This window comes from Canis lupus, chromosome 13 (genome assembly GCF_003254725.2).
Source record: "Canis lupus dingo isolate Sandy chromosome 13, ASM325472v2, whole genome shotgun sequence".
Classification (NCBI taxonomy): domain Eukaryota; kingdom Metazoa; phylum Chordata; class Mammalia; order Carnivora; family Canidae; genus Canis; species Canis lupus.
Genome location: NC_064255.1, coordinates 62809271 through 62832492, shown reverse-complemented (window position 1 = coordinate 62832492; position 23222 = coordinate 62809271). Strand labels below are relative to the sequence as shown.

Sequence of the window (23222 nt, the reverse complement as noted above, 5' to 3'; positions counted from 1 at the left end):
TCTGGGTGGAAAGGTGCCGGCAGGGAAAGGAGGCGGCGTTGGAACAAAGGAAAGAAAATAAGACGTTTCCAATTCAAAGAGCACATTTTTAAGAGAAAGAAGTGTGAATCACGACATTCTTTCCCAGGTGGTGTCATTTCTTATGGGCCACTCATTTCTCATGTGGGGAGATTAGGGTGGAGGTGAGTTAGAGTCCATCGGATTCAGCAGGTACAGTCCACTCCGTTCTCAGGATGTGTGTCAGGGAGCAGAGGCCGTTCCTATCAGCTACTCCCAGGAGAGAAAGTAAACACTCCCAACATGCACTGAGGCACAGGGAGTGGCTCAGGTCTCTAACACTTCCCTGCCCTGGCCAGGGGGGTAAGAACCAACAGCCTGGGCCCTGGCCTGGCCTGGGCCCGCAGAGCCTCCGGCGGTCTGGTCGGTGCTGGGCTCCAGCTCCCTGCAGGTGCACGAGCCCCGCCTTCCCGACCTGGGACCTGGCCGAGCAGGACGACACTCCCCGGAGCGAGTTCAGCTCAACGACTCAGGTACAGAGGCTTGTCCTGGTCACAGCGTGACTAGCAGGTGAAACCGGGGCCAGGGGAGAGCACGCCTCCAATCCGCCCCTGAGGTCGCGGTGAGGGCAGGTGTTAGAAGGCAGAAGCCTGGGCAGCCAAGCTGGATGTGCGCGGGCACACATCGCACCAGACGTTGCTTTTCCTTTTGATTGTTTTCAAAATGCGCATTCCTGACCCAGGTGAGCTTGTGGGGAAAGAGGGAACGGCATGGGGGTGAGTGTGGCCACAGAAGCCCTTCCCCCTTCCTCAGGGGAAGTAGCTCAACTAGCTGCACCTGGGATTGCACTTGCCTTCACCAAGGTACTGGCTCCTGGGTGACATCCCCCTTTTTCCTTGAATCATCGGATTTGAAATGTCTTTTGTGGGAGGGTTCTGCTAAACTTGTATTTATTTCCACAAAGCAACAGAGACATATCCCCCTAAAAATTGAAAAGGATTTCTGATGTACTTTAAGACTTCACAGACATTAAACTACTATGAGTAATTAAATGGGAGTCCGTGAGTTAAGGACGCAAGTTCAAATCCTGGCTTTGCCACTTACTCGTTTATCCCTTAGCAAGCTACTTCACCTAAACAAGCCTCAGTGCTCATCTGTAGAACAAGCACCAGAACAGGATATGCCAAGGGGGCTTTGATGGGAATTGAACACTTAGCAAGCGTTCTCTAAGTGCTATCTCCAGTTAGCATTAGGAGAGAAGCAGCTCTGCCAAAAGGGCCAGATCAGGGAGGGTGAGCTAAGCTGGGGAGACCGGACAGTGTGGAGGTGGTAAAGGTAGACTGGTCTCCAGGGAGTGGGTCTAGGATGTGAGCAGATGGCAAATGGGCAAAACATTGTCTTTGAATGGCAGTGAAATGATCTGGCTTCTTGCTGCTTTTTGACAAGTACCTGGTAACAAAAGCAAAATTATTTGTTACTCAATCGCTTTTACTTTGGAAAAGTAACATTCACATTGACTTATTATTTCTAAACAGAAAATACAAGTTCGTAGTAGGAGAGTTACACGCAACCACATATTGTGGCATTTAGTTTTATAGGACAGACTGCCCTTGAACAACTTTCAAAAAATAGACCGTGAGGTCCATGACCCTATGCTGTAGTACCCATGTTGTATGGTTTGTACTGAAGTGTTACAGACTTTCATTTGTGTTTATGGACAAGAAACGTGCAAGAATGATACCTGTGTTTTGTCGGTCTTTACCTCTGAACTTAAATTATAGGGAAGTGAACTTACTTTATCAATCTGTATTTAAAGGGCACGTTCGTTAATGTTGCTGTTAGTTTGATTAATGTTGATAACTTGGAGGAGGGGACAAACTTAGAAGTTGTGACTAGCGAAGTATTTTCATTGACATTTTATCTTATTATTCCGATAATAAACATTTAAATGGTTTGCAGTTGATCCTAGCTTAACATCATCATCGTTTTAATGGATTCTTGTTTCAAACTGCAGATTTGAAATTCTCCAATGTAGTTATGATTGGCTACTAACTAGAGAATTGTGCATAGAATTCTAAAGCCAATGAAACTGAACTTTCCTATTTAACTGTCCTCTGGGGTTTGATTGTGTTTAGTGTTTATAGCTAAAAACTCATAAAATAATCTAATCCACTTAGAATAAATTATAGGACCAGTATCCACTAATTGTTTTTCAAAGAGGAAATATTCCTTCCTGCCAAATAGATACGGTTGGAACTTCCTAAACCAAGTTATTTGATTTACTGTTTCTCGATGGTGTATGTCTACACAACAAACAGTAGCCCCAATTGAGATTAATCTGCTTAACCATATTTGAGATTAGCTTGAGATTAATTTATCTAATCGCATAACTGTGTTAAGTCTTCCTAGTTAAATTCTTATTTTATTTATTTTTTAAATTTTACTTATTTATTCATGAGGGACACAGAGAGAGAGATAGAGGCAGAGACACAGGCAGAGGGAGAAGCAGGCTCCATGCAGGGAGCCCGACATGGGACTCGATCCCGGGTCTCCAGGATCCCGCTCTGGACTGAAGGCGGCTCTAAGCCACTGAGCCACCAGGGCTGCCCAAACTCTTATTTTAGCATTCATATATGTCTCTACTATTTCTAATACCTATAACGTTTCACAGTAAACCATCAAATTATTTGGTCCATGGAGCGAGAAATAACCAACACTGATTAATAAAAAGTTAACTTCCCAATTATCTTGGAAACTATCCCAACTATTGGAAATAGTATAACACATATGTAATATGTTTTTTAACATGTAATTCAGAATTTCATATTTGATACTTGTTTTACTTTTAACTTCCTTAAATAAGAAGCATCCTATACTTTAATTGAAATAGAAATCTAATGTTAACCATCAATTTCCTTGTACAGATTCACTGAAGATAGGGAATTTAGGATTATTAGAGATACATGGGCCTCCTATAAAAGTTTGATTTTTTTATCTTGCCCATATGCAATGCCAAGGATGGAGCCAGAGAGCATTACCTTAAGTAAAATAAGTCAGAGAAAGACAAATACCATATGATTTCATTCATATGTGGTAAAAAATATAAGAAACAAAACAAACAAAGAGGGGAAAAGAGAGAGAAAAGCAAACCAAGCAACAGACTTTTAACTCTAGTGAATGAACTGATGGTCACCAAAGGGGATGTGGGTGGGGGTTGGGTGAAATAGGGGATGCGGCCGAAGGAGCGCACTTGCTGTGATGAGCACTGGGTGTTGCATGGAAGTGTTCAATCACTATATTGTACACTTGAAATTGTATATCAACTATACTGGAATTAATATTTTTTAAAAAGGTTTAGATTTTGTTTTATTTTTTTTTAAGGTTTAGATTTAAAAAAAAAATTCAAATGTTGGTCAATCAAAAATACAACCTGTGAGAAGGAACTTCTGAATATTCTCTCTTTGCTCTAAAGTCTAGTGTTAGAGAGGGTTAGGTTTTGTTGCAGAAATTCATCTATGGGGCACCTGGGTGGCTCAGTTGGTGAAGCGTCTGCTCCAGCTCAGGTCCTGATTCCAGGGTCCTGCGATCAAGGCCCGCATTGAGCTCCCTGCTCAACGGGGGAGTCTGCCTCTCCCTCTCTCTCTGCCTCTGCTTATGGTCTATCTCCCGCTCATACTTTGTCTCTCTCAAATATATAAAATCTTAAAAAAAAAAAAAGAAAGAAATTCATCTGTCTTTCAAAGCTATCAGATATAGTGATTTCATCACTTCATAACTTCAAGTAGTAGACAAATGCTACTGCTTTCAGTGACTGAATGTGAAGATGTCTCCTTTTCAAGTGATGACCATGTAACCTCAGCCACCGAGATGACTGAAGGGCCACTTCTCCGCCATCGTCCAAGAGTCTAGTAGATGGGGCTCAAGAGCTCATTCTGCAGCCAACAGAAAAACGATTCACACTCCCTGTGAAGTCAAGCTTAGAGTTTCCTCTTGGAAACTAGATGAAGCAGAGAATCCTTGAGCCATACCACAGCAGCAGTTCCAGAAGATTCCTTTGGCAGGCAGAGCAGCTCCCTTCCTGCCCGAGCAGTGACAAGATACTTTGAATCCTGAGGTGGCTTAAAGCTCATGTGCTTCTGCTAATAAGGCTCCAGGCCCCTGAGGACACTGAGAGGAAAATGGAGCCAGGGCGTTCTTGCCCTGTCACTAGGCAGTAGAACAGGAAGGGTTGGCATTTCACATGAATTCCACCGGGACCAATGGGAATGAATGTTCATATAGCCGTTCGGGTGGTTGATACATATCCTGTTTAGTGCTGCTTTCAACTCAAGTGCTATAAGACATTTTTATTTGCATCTGGAAACAAGCATTTCCTAATTGCAACACATATCACTTAATAAAGTGATAGTTTTAATATACCAGCTTCCCACGGTGGTCTTTGTGAATGAAGCAAATTCTTTAGAAAAATGTGGGGCCAGATGCTTCCCAGAAACCATGCTTCTCTGGATTCTTTTCCTGTTTTATTAAGAGTTGGATAATGGATGCAATTAAAGATTTTTTTCTCATTTCCTTGAAATCATATAATTATCTACTGTTCTCAACTTTGAGGTTCCTGGTCAGAGCGTAGAGGGAACTGCTTCATTTTGGAGCTGAAAACATGTTTGTAACTTTCCATTGCTTCTTCAGGTCAAAGCAATAATTTTTTAAAACTCCATATGTACATCCCTGAATATAATCTTACTTCATAATTTAAATACACATTTGCTATTCCAATGTTACTTTCCATTTTTTAGTAACTTTTATGGTGTGTGTTATTTTTTTTTAAGACTTTATTTATGTGTAACAGAGAGAGAAAGAGAGGCAGAGACACAGGCAGAGGGAGAAGCAGGCTCCATGCTGGGAGCCTGATGTGGGACTTGATCCCGGGGCTCCAGGATCACGCCCTGGGCCAAAGGCAGGTGCCAAACCACTGAGCCACCCAAGGATCCCCTATGGTGTGTGTTATTAAGATAAGTTCATTGTATATGATTTAGAGAGAACATACAAAATCAAAACAAAAATAATTATCACTCATACTATCATGGCTCACAGTTTTGTGGTTAATATTTTAATATACCTCCCTACATATTGAACATATTCATCCTATCTGTTTTTACCTATATACTTGCACTCATACGCTCACTCTAGGAGGTACAAAAAGGAAATAAGCAATAATCCCGTTCTAAAGGAAGAGTTACATTAAATAAAGTAAAATAGAGATAGAGAGCAGTGAGTAATGGGAAAGCTGCAGATATTTTGCTGGGAAAGTTCAGAGGCAGGAGAAACTCTCTCTGGCTGGGGAATCTGGGGAAGTTAGCATCTATATTTCTCTAGGTCATGTAAACGGAGGACTGTTGCCACCTCACACACCCAGTGGCCCTGAGGACTAAGGGGCTGCACATATACCTAGAAGCCACACTTCTGTGACTAGCATCAGCCCCAGAGGAGGAACTCGTGAAACATTTGTTGATTACATAAAGGAGCAGACCAAGTTTCCTCTTTTAAACAAGTAACCATTTAATCCATGATAGGGCACAGCAAGGTAATCTAAGTGACTGGCCCAGTTGAGTTCACTGAGGCTGGGATTCGCGTCTCCCATCCTCTGGCCTCATTTCGATAACTGGCCGGTCCAGGCTAGCCAACGTCTAGGCAGGATACAGAGCAGGGGCCGGCAAAGCATGGGTGCTTCCTGCTGCTGTCAGAAGCCTCTCAGGCTCCTGATCTCCTCTGCCTGTTCAGACCCAGTCTACTTTCCTGTGTCCGCCCTGCCCTGTTGAGCCACCGAAGCCCGTCTGAGCTTAGACCTACGTAGAACTTCCAAGACTGTTTATGTCTCCAGGACTTGATTGCTGACCTGTCTAATTTCCTATCTCACGAGCTCTGTTCTGGCTGGACAAAATGAAGAAATAAATAACCAAACTTATTAAATAATGATCTTATTTTTTGTACAGCCTGAGTCGATAAACTCTCACCCCGGGACCAGAGAGCTTATATGATTTACTCTCCCAGTTAAGTACATAGATTTGTAACAACTACCTTCCTCCTCAAGGCATAGTTTATTTTGTTCTACCAAACTAGTTGTGAAAATGTCCAGTGTAAGACCTCTAGGCTTCTAGAATTATCATTTCCCCTTTTTTCATAAATCCTCATCTCTGCTAATCATGACCTCCGTTATCCTTCTCATAAGTCTTTTGAGGAAACTAACTCTGATGCTTGAATCATCAAGTCTCTATAATTTAGAAGATATTCACAAAGGTCCTACCAGATTTTTAAATGGCTATAGATTATGGTTAATAGGGAGGGGAAACTGTTTGAATTCACAGATCTATTTCTCACCTTGACAATTAATAATAAAAGTGAGACTTTGACCAAGTTGCATTTTTACTTTTCAGATATTTGGACTGTTTGTACTGTTAATATTATTTCCTGTTCAATTAGCATATATTGCCCACGAACAAAAATTTATCCTGTTTTTATTTTGTTCCATAAATTCCACTTAACTGTCTTCCTTCCTGAGGTCAGAGAATAATGGAAGGGCTTTTGAAATCCTTTAATCGCATCTGAGATCTTCCGACTTGCTTCAGCAAAGCTCCTGGGTTTGACAATATAATTCCACAGCAGTTATTTGGTATCTTTAGTGATACCTCAGCTATTTTTTTTTATAAAGGCAAATAGGGAGCTAACCAGGAAGCTCCTGCAATGGTTCTTCAGCCCATTACCAACCTCCATTGGTGCTTCTTCAGTTCAGTATATACCCAACTTCTAGTGTTAGTAAAACTATCATGTTAACTATGAAGTCAAGAAAATTTTATGGCTAACAATTAATCCTTCAGGCCACATGTGCAACTTTACATTTAGTCAGCCACCCAGCAAACATTAATGGAATTCCTTCCATGTCCCAGGCAAAATTCTAAGAGCTGGATGAACACAGGTAAATGCAAAAAGCCCTGGTCCGAAAGAAGCTCATTTTGTGGTTGGGGAAGACAGACACATACAGATAAGATCCTTTCAGACACTGTTAGATACCTAAATAGAAATCATGTGGTAGTGGCTGAGACTTGCTTAGGGAAAGCCTCTGAGAGAAGAGATACTTGGCCTGAGACCGGCATGATGGGAAACAGACGTGAAAATCTAAGGGCAGGGCGCTCCAAGTTGGAGAGGCAATAAGTATAAATCCCTAAAATGGGAATGAGCTTAAGAAGTGACTGAAAACCAGCAAAAAAGGCCAACCCAGAGAAAATGTAATCAGTGGGAAAAATAAGGGAATGAACACTCAAGAGACTGACGGGATTTTGTGGGTCATCATAAGGAGGCTATATTTTATTCTAGTTCATTCTTGGAAGTCATTGAAAGTTTTTAATCATGAGATGATGATGTCTGTTTCAGTCTTGAAAGTGATCATCCTCAGTGCTGTGTGGGCGATAGAATACTAGTCACAGTGTGGATGCTGGAAAACTAGCCATGAGACTGATGCAAAAATCCAGGAGAAAGATGATGATGGCTTGGCTCAGGGTGGTCACATTGGAAAGAGAACCTTGTGAGGTTCGGGTGATATATTGGAGGTACAACCAGCAGGATTTACTTTTGGATTGGACGCTGGTTATAATGAGAGAGGAAAAATAAAATCTTAGTTATAGCGCCTCATTGGATAAATGGAAAATAATTGGGGAGAAGGGGATTCTGTAGATGAAAGAATGTCAGTGGCCCTGTCTTGGACATGTTGATTGATGTGGAGATGCCTGCTAGACATTCAAGTAGAAACTAAGTAGATAGTGACATGAGTCCGGAGCTCAGCAGGGAGGTTGGGCTGGAGATGGATTCGATTACCTGGAATAAAGTATAGACCCAGAAGAGGACATGGCTGAGGTTAGACTAGAACAAGCCAGCATTCCATGATTGTACAGAGGATTCCAGAGAGGAAACTAAAATATTGAGATTTGTGAAACAGAAAACAAAAACAAAAACAAACAAACCAACCCAAAAACCAAGGTAAGGTTGTTATGGTTAGAAGCCTCAAGAAAAGAAAGAGTTTCAAGAGCAGGAAACAATCAACTTTGCCAAATGCTGCTAAGAGGCCGAGAAAATGAGAGAAAACGAACCATTTGGCAAGCCATAGGCCACTGGAATGCGGGAGGGGAGGTACAAGGAAGGGCAAATTTAAAAGAGAGGTGGTAAATAACTGGAAGAAGGTAGTGTTTGCACAATGAGGTCGCCCCTGGGGAATTCTCAATAGGGGGAGACAATAACCCTTTCTGAGGGTGATTAGTATGACAACATGGAGGGGCGAAACTCAGGTTAAGAGCAAAGGCCGTATGACCAAACAGTCCAGAACAATTTCTATGAATGACTAACTGGGATTTGTTGGACTCATGGAACATGCTACCTTTTTGTACCAAGGCAGCCTAAAATATCCAAGTAACTTCTGACCTGTGCAGAGTTAATTTGCCTGGTTGGCTAAGCTTCTGTCCCTTCCAGCGTCAGTCCTCCATTAGACTCCCTTCCAATGAGGAGCTATCAAAGAGGATGACATCCCCAACTGGAGGAGCACCATTCTTTGAACAAGAGGGTATGAGTAAAAAAAGAACTAAGGTATGAATCAAGAAACAATGCAAGGTGGAAAGCAGAAAATGGCATCACAGCAGGTGCAGATAATCGGCTATAGGGAGATTTGATAAGGTCCCACTTGAGCAGAGATGAGGAGGAAGCAGAAATCTGGACATCAGCCTCTGGTGATGAGGGTCCTCTCGTGTGAGGTAACTAATTGGTGAGAAGAGACTCAGTGGTTTGAGATCCATTAGACCGGTAGTCCTGGTATTTGAGAAAAACTTCAATTTTCAGTTTGGAGAACGTAGGTGTTGGTGGAATTGCAGAAAATCTGAATGTCAGTTGCTTAGAATGAGATCCTCGGGAAGGTTTGTGAACAAGAAGATGATGTGATGGTCAGAATAGTAAAAGCACAAAGGGAAATTAGTCAAGCACTCAGCTTCGAGGCTATTATGATCTGCCTGGTGAGATGTACTCATAGCTTTCAAATAGATTATATAATTTCAAATAATGGGCTCTAAGGAGAAATATGCATCAGGGATTTTGTGAAAATAGCTTTCTTTTCTTTTTCCTTTTACCTTCCTTTGGGCAGTGGGTGAGGGATTGCTATTCTCCTGGAGAAAGAGGACATGAAATGTTTTCCAAACACCTTCCTCCAACCAAACTAAGCTGACTTGGTAAAAGGAGAAAGTGCCTCCCCCTCTCTTTTAAAATAAAAAGTTGAACTTTTCTCTCTAGCCTAAGTTTTTATTCTGGCTACCTACCCTATAATTCTATAGGCTTGAAGCAATAGTAATTAAATATTTAATTCCAGCGAAATGGAAGGACTAGAAAATATTATACTTAAAAAATCTCTGGTCGCACCCTAATGCCATTTAGGTGAAGACATAAAAGAGGATGTTATTCATGTCTAACCATGATTTCCAGAGCCTGCAGGAAACTTGAAGAATGTTACATCACACCTAATCAACACTTGCGAGTCAGAGCTTGATTTTAGCTGCCTGGAAACCTAAAAATTGTGTTTGCAGGACTGGGGCAGGGTTCAGCCCATTTGAGTTGAGTGGCTATAATAGAAGAAATGTGTTCCCTTGCACAGAATCATATAGGAGGGAACTCAGTCTAGAGATACTGCAAAAATAGACTTACCAAGTCGGCCAGTCCTTTCTTGCCTTGGGCCATTCATTGTGGGGTTTTTCGGTTTACATAGTACATTTTCCTCTTTTTTGCACATCTCCAAACATTGCCCTAGGATTTCTTCTCTCCTTTAGCTATTTTGTATTCCCATGTTGCCAAAAACATTTCAGTGATTATAAAATGCCTTTTGGGGTTGGGGGGTTGTAGAAGCCTTTGGGAATTTAATATCTTCTTAAAGAAAATAACACTGAGCTGCTAAGCAGAAGTTCAGAATTGACTAAAAAAATTTTCACAAGTCTCTGGAAATTTCCTTTAAAAACATGGTAAGACATCTAAAATTTTTTTTCATAAAATTCCGGAATTTTTGCTATAAAATATAAAACCAGCAAGGCTTCAGAAACATTATTCCAGCCAGGCAAAGTTCCTCATGCAGTTTTTTTTTTTCTTCTTTTTATACTTCTCAATAAAAAGTAAGCTTTGCACCAAGAAACAGCACTTTCAAACATTCCAAGCACATCTGTGCATTTATAGAAATATAGAACAGGAAGGTAACTGTTGCATCACTAAAACCTGGTCATATAAGAACTGTGGATAAATTGAAAAATGGGGAAAAAAATCCTTAAAGCATATTCCAAATAAAAAAAATTCAGAAAAAGGATTTCTAACAGGAGTTATGCCAAATTGGATACATGTATCCAGCCATACTGGATACATTCATGACCAAAAGCATAGCTAACAGGGCCATCAACTATAAAGTGATTTTCAACACGATTTTGATCCAGGGATCCACCTAAAAATTTGCAAATCATTTGCGTTTATCATGGGCCAGCATTATGGTTTATATTGTACTTTGTTAGAAATATCACTTTATCTTGTTGCCTTTCTCTCTCTGCATCTCTCCATTGCATAGCTTTCAATCTCTCAAACTGATTACCAAGGGGAAGACTGTATGTCAAGTTATATATTTCTGGTTCATCTAGTATTTTTTTCATATGCCCTCTTTATGCCCATTTTCTTTTAGAGATTGTTATAATTAAATTGTATGTTCCTCTCCCTTTACTACTTATTTTCCCTAAGTTACATGAAGAATATAATTTTCAATTTTCAATTTAAAATCAAATTTAAAATTTGATATATTTCAAATGAAATATATCATGAGAAATAAAATGGATTTTTCTCAAAAGCATGTATTGAGCAATAAAAACAGAGGAAAATACCTAAACATCTTATACTGGGGGAGTGAAGGAAGGTGAGAGCAGAGAAAGGAACACACTATTACTTGGTCTCCAACAAGTCACTTTGTGAACAATTACGAAAAAAGAGGTTTAGAGGCTGCCATTTGGAAATTCGCTCTGAGAGAGTTCAACTTTGAAATCTGAGCTTAGTTTCATACCATTGAACATTTTGGAGGGCATCTCCTTTATCTTATTAATTCCCTTAGATAGAGAAAAAGTCTTTGAAAAATATCTCAGAAGAGACCAATAGATAGGAAATCAAAAATTTTAATCTGTGTAACTTTTCTGAAATGCAAAAACAATGTTAGTGCAAAGAAGAAAGTAGAGGTTTTAAAAAGACATTCAGACTTTCTTCAAATGATGTGTGCCACTACTTACTAAGTGTCAGAAATACAGGTTAAGAATACCCATACCTTGCTGGGATGGTCTGAGGATTACATTAGATGATACCATAAAGTGGTTCACATATGGAGTGTAAGATCTGTGGCACATGGTAAAATAAAATCCTTCTCCTTCCTTCCCTTCCCAACCCAACCCTCATGCCCATGGATGAAACACAGCTTAAAAACTTGCCCGAAGTGGGGGCACCTGGGGAGCTCAGTGGCTGGGCATCTGCCTTTGGCTCAGGGCGTGACCCCAGGGTCCTGGGTTCCAGTCCCACATCGGGTTCCCCGCAGGGAGCCTTTGCCTGCCTTTGCCTGTGTCTCTGCCTCTCTGTGTGTGTGTCTCATGAATAAATAAATAAAACGTTAAAAAAAAAAAAAACTTGCCCGAAATACTTTGACACACCAGGGACATGACAAAATATTTCAGTTTAAGTCAGGAACTTATTTCTGAATGCATCACAGGAATATACCATTAATGATATTCTAATGTCTTAGGGTAAACTCAGATGACGTCAAAGAAGGGGAAAAGACGACTATGATGGCTCACCAGCACTCATCGTGGATCTTCGTCAATGACAGGACATTCGTTACGGGGTAACTATGCGCCTGTGTTATGTGTCATTCTCCTCTGCCCACTCGCTGGATTCTGCCCTGCACCTGTCATTCCAAGCACCATGTGCGACCCACAAGATCAATAATATCAATAACATCAATGTTGATTCGTAACACTGGAGACATTGGATAGGAATTTTTTTCTTAAAGATTTTATTTATTTATTCGTGAGAGACACAGAAAGAGAGGCAGAGACACAGGCAGAGGGAGAAGCAGGCTCCCTGCAGGGAGCCCCATGTGGGACTCGATCCCAGGAACCCGGGGTCACGCCCTGGGCCAAAGGCAGATGCTCAACCACTGAGCCACCCAGGCGCCCTTGAGTAGGAATTTGAATAAATATGGCCCTAAAGACTGCCAACCTATAACCTCTCCTGGAACAATCACTCATATTTCCTAAATAGTTGTCTAATTTCACTAAATGCTAAATTTCTATTTTAACAGTTGGCAGAATTTTCAGGAACAGCCTTAAGTAAAGGATCTAAGGCTCCTCAAAAATAATATACCCAAAGAATCCGTCCAGGGCTCTCCTGTCCTCTTCTCTCCCTCCTTGCTCCTCAGGACACACTTCATTTTCACTATGTCCCCACCTTGATGTTCGGTGATGCAACATATGGAAGGAACATCCACAGTTGTTTGCATGTACACAGCAAATAGCATCTTACATTGGAAGATAACAGAGGAGGGATTTGAAAACTCTAAGGGTAGGGCTGAGCACTGAACTGGCTGAGCTGGGGCAGAAGTGGATGAGGAGAAAGATGCAACCGTTCAACAAAAACCCAAGTAGCCCTAGAACAGGACCCACGTCTCACCAGGAAAAGGAAGAAAGCCAAAGAAATAATGGTGGAAGGAAGTGGATGTAAATGGAGCTGAACTGGGCCATGGGAAAGCAGGGAGAACAAATGTGGTCAAAAATGGAATTAAAGGGCAGCCCGGGTGGCTCAGCGGTTTAGCGCCGCCTTCAGCCCAGGGCATGATCCTGGAGACGCGGGATCAAGTCCCATGTTGGGCTCCCGGCATGGAGCCTGCTTCTCCCTCTGCCTGTGTCTCTGCCTCTCTCTCTCATGAATAAATAAATAAAATCTTTTTAAAAAATGGAGTTAAAGTCACAATTGGAGGACAAATACGAAATATGAGAGGTGGGGAGAAGATGTAAAGGAGACAGTGGATCCATACATTCATTCCTCAAGCACTTATTAATGGCTCCCTGCAGACGGGCTTCTGCCACGCAACACCCCTAGCCTCATGGGCTTGCCTCCTGGAGGATACAGTCTCTGTAAGGTAAGCGAGGAGCCACATACACTATTAGACACTGGAAAGAATGAAGAATAAAAATAAAGCAGAAAGGGACTAATGAGTGCTAGGGCTGGACAGCAGGGAGTCATGATGTCCTAGCAGAAGGCCAGCGGGGAGGCCTCACTGAGCCTTAGAAGGAAAGGCTGGAGGAGGTAAGCGAGCAAGCTGTGCAGGCTGCTGACTGGTAGCAAAGGGGGCACAGCAGGTTCATAGCCCTGAGGCAGGTCCCTGTCTCCAGGAGTGGAGGCAGCCAGTGTGGGGACGTGAAGGAGGAAGGACAGCAGACCCTGAGGCTCCCGACACTGTGGGCCGGAGCATGCAGGATCCCACAGGCTGTTGTGAGACTTCAGCTCTCCCATTTGTGGCAGGAAAAGCCGTTGAAGGATATGGAGCACATGCGTGGGTCAGTCTGGCTGCTGTTTTGAGAGCAGACTGAAGGGGCACCCGGGGGGTTCAGTGGTTGAGCGTCTGCCTTTGGCTCAGGGCATGATCCCAGGACCCACCTCGGGCTCCCTGCATGGAGCCTGCTTCTCCCTCTGCCTCTGTCTCTGCCTCTCTCTGTGTGTCTCTCATGAGTAAATGAATAAACTCTTAAAAAAAAAAAAAGCATGTCGAAGAGGGGGACAAGAGGGGAAGCAGAGAAATTACCAAGGAGCTGATAGTTGAGGGTCGAGATGGTGCCTTGGGCCAAGGTGACAATAATGGAGGCTAAAGAAAAGGGCAAATTCTGCATATATTTTGATGGAAGAGACAATGAAACCACATTTTGGGGGAGAAGGGTCTGGGATGCTATGACCCTTATTTCATGTCATATTTTGAATTGATCAAATTGAGGACTGATCATTTACCTTCTGTAACCCAGGACCCCTTTCAGACCCTGGTTTCCGCATACTAATAGGAGCTCCAGACGGTAAAATAAAATATTATGACATTTACACAAACACCAGACTTGACGACAGCACTTCTCACTGCGGCCCATGGGCCGCCCACCTCCCTATCAGACCATCTGTTACCGGTGCAGATCCTGGGCTCCGCTCCACATAGATCAGGTCATTGGGATGCACACTTAAGTCTAAGAATCACTGCTCAGAGGAGGAAAGGAGGAAAGTGTGAGAACCTCTGACCGCCTGAAATAAACAAAACCCTGGGGAAAATTTTAAAAACAGTCGCCGGAAATTCTGAGAGTACCACTGACCACCTGTGATATCAACATGTCACAGGTCTGACAAACACCTCCGTTCACTTATCCACTGGACAAATGTCATTCAGCTCCCACTCCATCCAAGGCTTGTTCCAGGGAACAAGACAGAAACTGTGAACTTATTAAGGGAGTTTTATTTCCCTCCACGGAAATGCAGGGAAGTAGTGGACATTAATAGGAAAATAGAATCTGCTTAGGGGAAAATTTGGCTTCAGCAAATTTCATGAGAGCGACATATGATCAATAAAATAAGAGGTCATGGTATTAAGAGCACAGCAGCAGTATGACATTTGAGTCTTACCACTGAGTGAGAATTCTCTGGGTTTAAAAATTTCCCTGGGTGAAGGGTGTTGGCATAAGCCAGCTTCATGCTCAAACGCCTGAGTCTCCAGTTGCCGTTTCATTGCCTGAGGTCATCACTACTCTGCTGCTTCACATGGTAAATATTCTAAGTGAGCTGAGTTTAAAAACACGGTTCCATCTGGTTGCTTTCAAAGTACTTTCATTTCAGGTCCTAGTCTGAAATCAGGGTGCTTTGGAGGTGAGTAAATGCTGACCATATACTTGAAACAGGTTCAAATCGGTGTGAGAACGCAGATCAGATTTCATTCTCGGAATCTGGTCGACTTTTTCTCCTACTTGGGAACCTACTATAGACCCTTGCAGGCCGTAGCTCTTCCAGCAGCGGCCCACAAGGCATGTGTCCTCAGTAAATAACTTTAATTAGCATGATGTAATACATTTTAGCCGAAAGTGCATTATTCCAAACAGTGTCTTTTTCCAAGCACGTTGGCCAGGCACCTTTACTAAAACAAAGGAATCAGCCTCCTGTACCTCTGAGAATACATTTAGCACAAAGAGCCAGTGTTCCAGAGGCTGCTCCTACCTGGCCAGTAGAGCCAGAGGGCAATGTCTGCCCAGTTTCCATGGCCAGGGTCTTCTCTTGGTCAAAGGCATTGGCGCAAACACTGCGTGCCCCAGCATGCTCGGCAGGTAGGCTTGGGAAGAAGACGCCACTCTTTTGAAGGCCACTGGACTCTTGTCTTTAATAATGGATAAGAGAGCCCTCTCTGGCATATTTCTTTTTTTTTTTTTTAAGTTTTCAGTAGCTTTTATTTTATTTTTTGTATATTTTTTATTGGAGTTCAATTTGCCAACATATAGTATAGCACCCAGTGCTCATCCCATCCAGTGCCCGTCACCCAGTCACCCCATCCCCCTACCCACCTCCCCTTCCACCTTCATTTGTTCATTTCCCAGAGTTAGGAGTCTCTCATGTTTTGTCTCCCTCTCTGATCCCCCCCCCCATTTTCTCTCCTTTCCCCTATAATCCCTCTCACTATTTTTTATATTCCCCATATGAGTGAAACCATATGGTGATTGTCCTTCTCCGATTGACTTACTGACTTATGTCACTCAGCATAATACCCTCCAGTTCCATCCACATCGAAGCTCAGGAACATGGCTCCAAGGGTCACTGACCACCTGCTGTGATTCACTCTGCGAACTATCCCAACGGTCCAAGAGCCTGTTGCCACCCAGCCCTGTGGCAAGTCCAAATGGCTCCACCTCCAAAATCCAAACACTCCTCTCCAAGCCACCATCATGTCTCCTGATGGGCTGCCTGCTCCTACTCCCTGCCCCAGTAACCATGGCCCCCCAGCACCCAGGATGGCCCCTGACCATGTAAGGCACAGCCTCCTGCTTGAAGCCTCTACGTTTCCTTCTAGAGACTCCTTACTATCAGGAGGCTCTAAGGCCCGACGTGATCCGGCCCAGAGGAACTTTAGAACCTCATTTTGAACCGCTCTTCCCTTCTTTGTCCCCTTCAAACATGCCAAGCGTAGCTTTGTATGCAGGGCCATGCATCTGTTGCTTGGGATGCATTCCCTGACTCCTCATGCGGCTGGCTCCTTCCCATGAGTGTGTGTTTAGTGTGTCAGTCCTCCCGAGGGCCCTCACTGACGCGTCCTCTGCCGTGCACTGCGTCAGATGATCCTGTTATCTCAGAGCGCTCCTCCCTAAGTAAAAATAGCAAATCTCTTATTTTGCTCTTTCGTTTTCTTCTGCCTTCCTCCTATAGAAGTAAGTCCTGGTAGCAGGGACCTCACTAGCTGCATATGCTGCAGTCCCCCTAGCGTCCATTACAGTGTCTGTTACGTAGTAACCCCACACAATTTTGCTGGTTATTCATGAGTATGGCAATGGCCAACCTCGGAGACCTGAACCAGGACCTTAGTGTTTGCCAGATGCTACCCTTAAGTACTGTTCTGCATCTAGGGGCAAAGTGACTACACCAGGGCTTACCTTTAATGTACGCGCACATTTCCTTGGTATCTTGGTTAAAATACAGATTTTAATTTCTAACAAGCTGCCCCCCGGGTGTTCAGCAATGCTGGGATAGGAGTCGCTTTTAAATCTCGTGATAGACATAATAACGGCTCCCGGAGATGACTACATCCTAATCCCCTGAAAGCTGTGAATATTTTTACGTTGCGTGGCAAAAAGTAACTCAGATTACTAATTGACTGATCTTAATATAGAGAGATTACCTAGATGGGCCCGATGTCATCGCAAGAGTCTTTAAATAGGGGAGAGGAGGGGAGCTCTACGAGGAGTCTGTGTCAGAGCAAGGCTGCAGCAAATGGTCATTGCTGCTTTGAGATGAAAAGGGGCCCAGAGCAGAGGAATGTGGGCAGGCTCTGGGAAGAAAGCAAACAGGTGAACAGTTTCCTGGTTCACAGCCCTCACACGATTCACGAATCAGTACTGTTCTCTCCAATACACTCTGCTGCAACAAGAAAACAGACTATTTCATCAAAGTGGTAGTTTCAAGTCCTTACTTTGGGCTTGGAATAGAAATACAAAAATCAGTGTTGGTTTGTCAGTAGTATTAGGGCTGTGAAGCAGAGACCATATCTTCCTGTGTTTCAGGCCAGAGAAGAAGATTATAGGGCATATGACTTCCTTCATTCTTTCTTCCCTGTCCGCGAACTGCTCGGGCTGCCCCTAGGAATTCAGCGTTGCACGTGATAACAGAAAACAGGGGCTGGTGTGGAAGCAGGCTCATTGCCACTGCCAACCGGAATAACAGGTTGTGGATTTTTTAAAGCTTTTTCATAAAAGTCTTTAAAAACCCAAGCATAGAGGAAAAGGGAATAGATAAATATCTTCCCTCATCTGAGGTTGTTGGAAAACACGTAACTTGTTAAAATATCAAATACTGAGAGTTACCCTTATAAAGAGATTCTCTTAAAAATCAGATGTCAGATCTAGAGCACACATGCCTGTTTTCTTCAGAAGCACTGGCCTTTTAACAAGGGATGTACTCCTTTGCTTCTCCCCCCCCTTTTTTTTAATCCCTTCTTTTATGTCTTATCAACATCTAGTGACATGGTTCTGTGCAGCTAAAGCCCTTCTCTCCAGTGGTAGAGTTCATCATCGAGAAAATACTTGGGGGGTTTTTGTTTTGTATCCACCAATTAGCCATCGCTTCAAGTTTCTTTTTAATACTACAAAATTATCCTTTAGTTTTTCATCCTTTTGCTGTTATCTGAATTCTAGGGGTTGAGGACCCGAGAGAAGCTGACAATTCTATCCACTCATGGCTCTGGCCCACTTTTTACAGGGGTCATCAGGCAAAAGATAAATGCCTGGAAAATACAAAAGTCCAAAATGGCCAAAAGCAGCTGAGGGTTGATTGTGGTGGAGGAGAGGCAAGTCTGGTTATGCACCACCTTATTGATTCCTTATTGATTAGATTTCTTGTGGAGTTCATGCAACTCCCACATCCTTTTTATTATTGGTTGTCAGCAGTGAAGAGGGAGTTGGGTCTTAGGATAGAACTGTTTGGAAGAACAAAGCAAACAAATCACAGGCACTGTCACCTGACCACGAGCAATGATTATGGATACGTTAGCAGAATTACTAGAAATGTTAGAAATCATTCCTTTTCTTTTCTTTTCAAGGTTTTATCCCTTTATTTGACAGAGAGAGAGAGAGAGAGAGAGCACAAGCAGGGGGACTGCAGAGGGAGAGGGAGAAGCAGACTTCACGCTGAGCAGGGAGCCCAACTCTGGGCTCCATCTCAGGGTCCTGCCATCATGTCCCAAGCTGAAGGCAGACGCCCCACCAACTGACCCCCGGGCACCCTGAAACCCTTCCTTTTCAAAAAGGGCAACAGCCTTCAAAGGAAGTCAGGAGAGGGGGCAAATTCGGAGCTTCTTGATCATTTGGGGCTTGCATTTTTACTGCAGTCAAGACAGCCCTCCTCCTCCCAACTGGGCTGTTTTCAAACTGTGGAACCAAATCCTTTCATTTGCAATGGAAATGTGAATAACCTACTTTGCAAGCTGAGAAAGGTCTCTATGCAAAGGTTGAAGGGTAGTCTTTCTTCATTTGAGCCTGGAGAGGAAGCCAAAAGCAAAACAACCCGAAGCTGTACTGGCTTACAGAAGAGCAGCTGCAGAAGTTTGCCTTTTTTTTTAAAAAAAAATTATATATATATGTGTATATATATATATTTTATTGGAGTTCAATTTGCCAGCATATAGCATAACACCCAGGGCTCATCCCGCCAAGTGTCCCCCTTAGTGCCCGTCACCCAGTCACCTCAACCCCCTGCCCTCCTCCCTTTCCATTACCCCTTGTTCGCTTTCCAGAGTTAGGAGTCTCTCATGTTCTGTCTCCGTCACTGATATTTTTACTCATTTTCCCTCCTTTCCCCTTTAATCTCTTTCACTATTTTTTATATTCCCCAAATGAATGAGACCATATAATGTTTGTCCTTCTCCGATTGACTTATTTCACTCAGCATAATACCCTCCAGGTCCCTCCACGTCGAGGCAAATGGTGGGTATTTGTCGTTTCTAATGGCTGAGGAATATTCCATTGTATACATAGACCACATCTTCTTTATCCATTCATCTTTCGATGGACACCGAGGCTCCTTCCACAGTTTGGCTATTGTGGACATTGCTGCTAGAAACATCGGGGTGCAGGTGTCCCTGCGTTTCATTGCATCTGTATCTTTGGGGTAAATCCCCAACAGTGCAATTGCGGGGTTGTAGGGCAGCTCTATTTTTAACTCTTTGAGGAACCTCCACACAGTTTTCCAGAGTGGCTGTGGAGAAAGGGGAATCCTCTTGCACTGTTGGTGGGAATGTGAACTGGTACAGACACTCTAGAAGTTTCCCATTTTAATTCCAGGATTCAAGCTGGCAGTAATGAAGGATAAAGTGAGTTGAGAGAACTCTGCTACTGCTTGCGGGCATCACGCAGACGTCAGGAATATGATATGATGGTTTGTCTTGGCAAATGGCTTAATGATAAGGCTCTACTTACTGTTTTCTGGTGTCCTATTTCCTGTTTCCACCATTCCAAAAACTTACAGGAGTTTATGTTTTTGTGGAAGTAAATCTATGACATCATAATAATCGTATTATGCACTTACTGTATAAAGTTTGGGAAATAGACAGAACTACAACTCCTAAAATAAATCACAATCTGGATTCCCAGCAAAGAGTCCCAGCTGGGTCGCCTTCACATGTTTAATTCATAGTTATTTTATTAAAAACATATTACATTTTAAAGTCAGGTTTTTTTTTTTTAAGATTTTATTTATTTATTCATGAGAGACACAGAGAGAGAGAGAGAGGCAGAGACACAGGCAGAGGGAGCCCGACCTGGGCCTCGATCCGGGACCCTGAGGTCACGCCCTGGGCCGAAGGCAGGTGCTAAACCACTGGGCCACCGGGGTGCCCCTTAAATTCAGGTTTTTAACCTGACATGAAATTGTTGATCTCGATGCTAAAATGTAACATCGTGAACAAAATCCACGTGTGTTGAGCGGAGAACTGAATGTAGGACACGGCAACTTAGCATTTGTATCCTGTCTCAGGTTTTCATCTCTTTGGGGATGTTCTCTCAGGCGTCGTGGGTTCCTGCTCCGAAGCACGCAGCTGTGGACCTCAGGCCATTCCTGATGCTGCTGTCACGATGCGGTTCAGCGGCGGCTGGGCTGGGGCCTGGCGGGTCCAGCAGGTCCCCGCGCCCTCGGGAGGCACCGCCGTGGCCAGAGCTGCCCCCGCCGTGCCTTAGCCCGGTTGTATTTTTCTCTGGTTTATTTCGCATCCTAAGGCCGCCTCGCGAGTTTGTACTGGGTTCCCCTGTGCAACGGTATTGCTGGTTTGCCTTTATTGGGTCCAAACTGTAAGAAGCACTTAGCAAAGAGGGGGACAAGGTTTTTGGTTTCTGGGGAAGGGTTAGGATATCCATTTAATCACACTGCAAATCGCCACTACCGCAGGAGCCAGACCTCTTGCTACAACTAATATCTGACATCCATCCGTCTGTGGCTGCAAGGCTAACTCCATTCCATCCATCATGCCGTCCCATGCCCATGACTATTACAGTTTTACAAGATCAAATAAAAATTGTTTCTTCCGGCCAGCTAAGTAGCATGATAAGATTGAGGAACTCCTCTCTTGCTAGGTCCATTATTCACGGCAGACGTCAGTGTGTGGGTAATTCCCATCTGCTGAGCAGCTGCAATTCAGGCCACAAAGTACAAAGTACGCCTAAGCATTTTACAGTGAGCTCTGGATCTAATATTGCTCATAAAACCAAGCTGGGAGCCTTAAAGGAACAGAAGCCCGGAGCCCTCCTCTGCATCCTTCCCCATGCAGCGTCTCTCCGGCTAGCACCCTCCCCGAGCCGCGGGCAACTCTCGGCCGTCAGCTGCTGCCAGGATCTGATCTGCGCCCTGCCGGTGCACGGGGCCAGCTTCTGTCCCGGGAAGCTTATTATTCTATCCCTTCATTTGGGTAGTCCAGTTTACACGGAAGTTTGCCATTCCTCAGTTTTCTAAAAACACTGTCCATATGGGGGCACCTGGGTGGCTCACTCAGGTAAGTGTCTGCCCCTTCAGCTCAGGTCCTGAGCTCGGGGTCTGGGATGGAGCCCCCCCCCCCACTTGGGCTCCCTGCTCAGTAGGGAATCTGCTTCTCCCTCTGCTTCTGTCCCTCCTCCACGCTTGTGCGTTCTCTCTCTCTCTCTCTCTCTCTCTCTCTCAAATAAGTAAATACATCTTTAAAACACTATCCATATTATATACTGTTTGATTTTTTCAAATCTTGTTGTATATCACATGCAGCATTTCATGTTCCAAAAAAGAAGCTCTCAGAAAATCCTTTTGTTATGTATCAAACAGAGTGTGTGGGGTCTTTGAACCTATGTCTACTTCTTGGGTATCCTTGTGGCTTCTGGACATCACAGATTTGTGGACTGAGAAGATTGGATGTGAAATCCATTGCTTATTATCCATTTTATAGTTTTGTTAGGGCGGCTGAATAGCTGCTTAGCGGTCTGATCTAGGCCGGGTGAGGAACATCTTGGTGGCTGAGAGCACAGGTGCACAGATGTTTGTTTCCTTTTTGGGGGGGAGGAAGGTGCATATATAACATTTAAGTGGATCCAAGAAATCTGTTACAATAAGCATTGACAGGGCACGTTGTATATTAAATCACTGTCCCCTTTCCTGACTGCCTAGATGACGCTTTGTGATTACCTTCAGATGTATCTGAATCATGTAATCCCTATACGTATTTTAAGTCCCTTTGAGACTTCACTCCTTTCTGTACATGCAGGACCCTTGAGCGTCTTTCCATGGTGCACAGCCTTGCCCCTGCGCCTCATCTCAGTACTGTTGCAGGAGTCCCACCCTCCTCTCTCTGCTTCCATCTTGTCCTAAAATCTGTGTCTTGTCAGTCCCCTAGTGGCCCTTAGCATCATGTCTTTCTTTTGCCTAGAAAAAAAGCTACTTTGTTCAGTAGCTGCCTCCTGCCTGCGGGGTGAACTTTAAGCTTGTTAAAATGGTTCACAAGGTTCCTGCCTGCTTCTTTAGCTCACTGCGCACCACTCTCCATTTACATGTTCAACTCTTAGATCCTGACACTCAGCTTTCTCCACAAAAACTATAGAAATAGCTCCATGTCCTTGTGAAAGTTATCTCTGCCTGGTAAGTTCCTCACACTCTTCACATTTGATCCCCCCCCCCCAAGTTCACGGTAGGCAGTGTCTGTTGTCCACGCTCTCACCTGTCCTCAGGTTCAACTGTGTGAATGCATGAGTGCATGGCCATTCGCTATTAGAAGCCGCAGTTTGAACCAGTTTGAACCAGATATGGGCGATCATCTTGACAGTCCCTCTTCATGTCCTTGTGTCTTCAGGGCCAACAAGTCAGATCTACACATTACAGGCTGTTTTATGACCAGCGACCAATGTTTCATCAGGTACACAAAAAAATCACCTTCAAAAGCTTCTTTGGCAGGGTACACACTTCTCCAGGCAGATAGAATATAGTGCAAACAAAACATACAAGCACGTTTATTCTCGCGGAGCTATGGTCTGGTGAGAGAGACCAAATACAAGACAAATAAGTATGCACAAGGTTAGAGGTGAAGAACGGGCAGAGGTAAGAAAGCAGAATATGAATGTTGGGAGAAAGCAGCGCTTTAGATTGAGTGGTCAGGAAGGACTTCTTGAGAAGGTGAATTCTGGGTAAGGAGTTAAAGAAAATGTGTGAAAGCGTGACAGCGTGGGGGATGGGGATGGAGGTCTTTCTGGACATAGGGATCAGTGCAAAGGCCCTGAGGTGAGAACGTGCCTGACATATTAAAGGAATATCAAGGAGGCCAGTGGTTAAAGTGTAGTGAGTGAAGGAAAGAATGGAAGGAAATGAGATCAAAGGGAAACAGAAGACCAGCTCACATCTGGCCTTTT

General features: G+C 43.7%; 1 protein-coding gene across 4 annotated transcripts in view; it reads left to right on the top strand.

Moving 5' to 3' along the window:
- The first annotated feature begins 309 nt into the window (after nucleotides 1-309).
- The window catches only part of RASSF6 (Ras association domain family member 6), a 44884-nt gene continuing 21971 nt past the window's right edge, over nucleotides 310-23222 (top strand). Inside the window, exons 1-3 of one of the 4 annotated variants that reach the window (XM_035720618.2) lie at nucleotides 310-530; nucleotides 11831-11929; nucleotides 22670-22732. In XM_035720618.2, the coding sequence (XP_035576511.1) occupies nucleotides 11871-11929; nucleotides 22670-22732 (122 nt within the window). In that variant the 5' untranslated portion in view covers nucleotides 310-530; nucleotides 11831-11870. The other 3 variants (XM_035720636.2, XM_025435710.3, XM_025435711.3) reach the window with 3 other exon arrangements.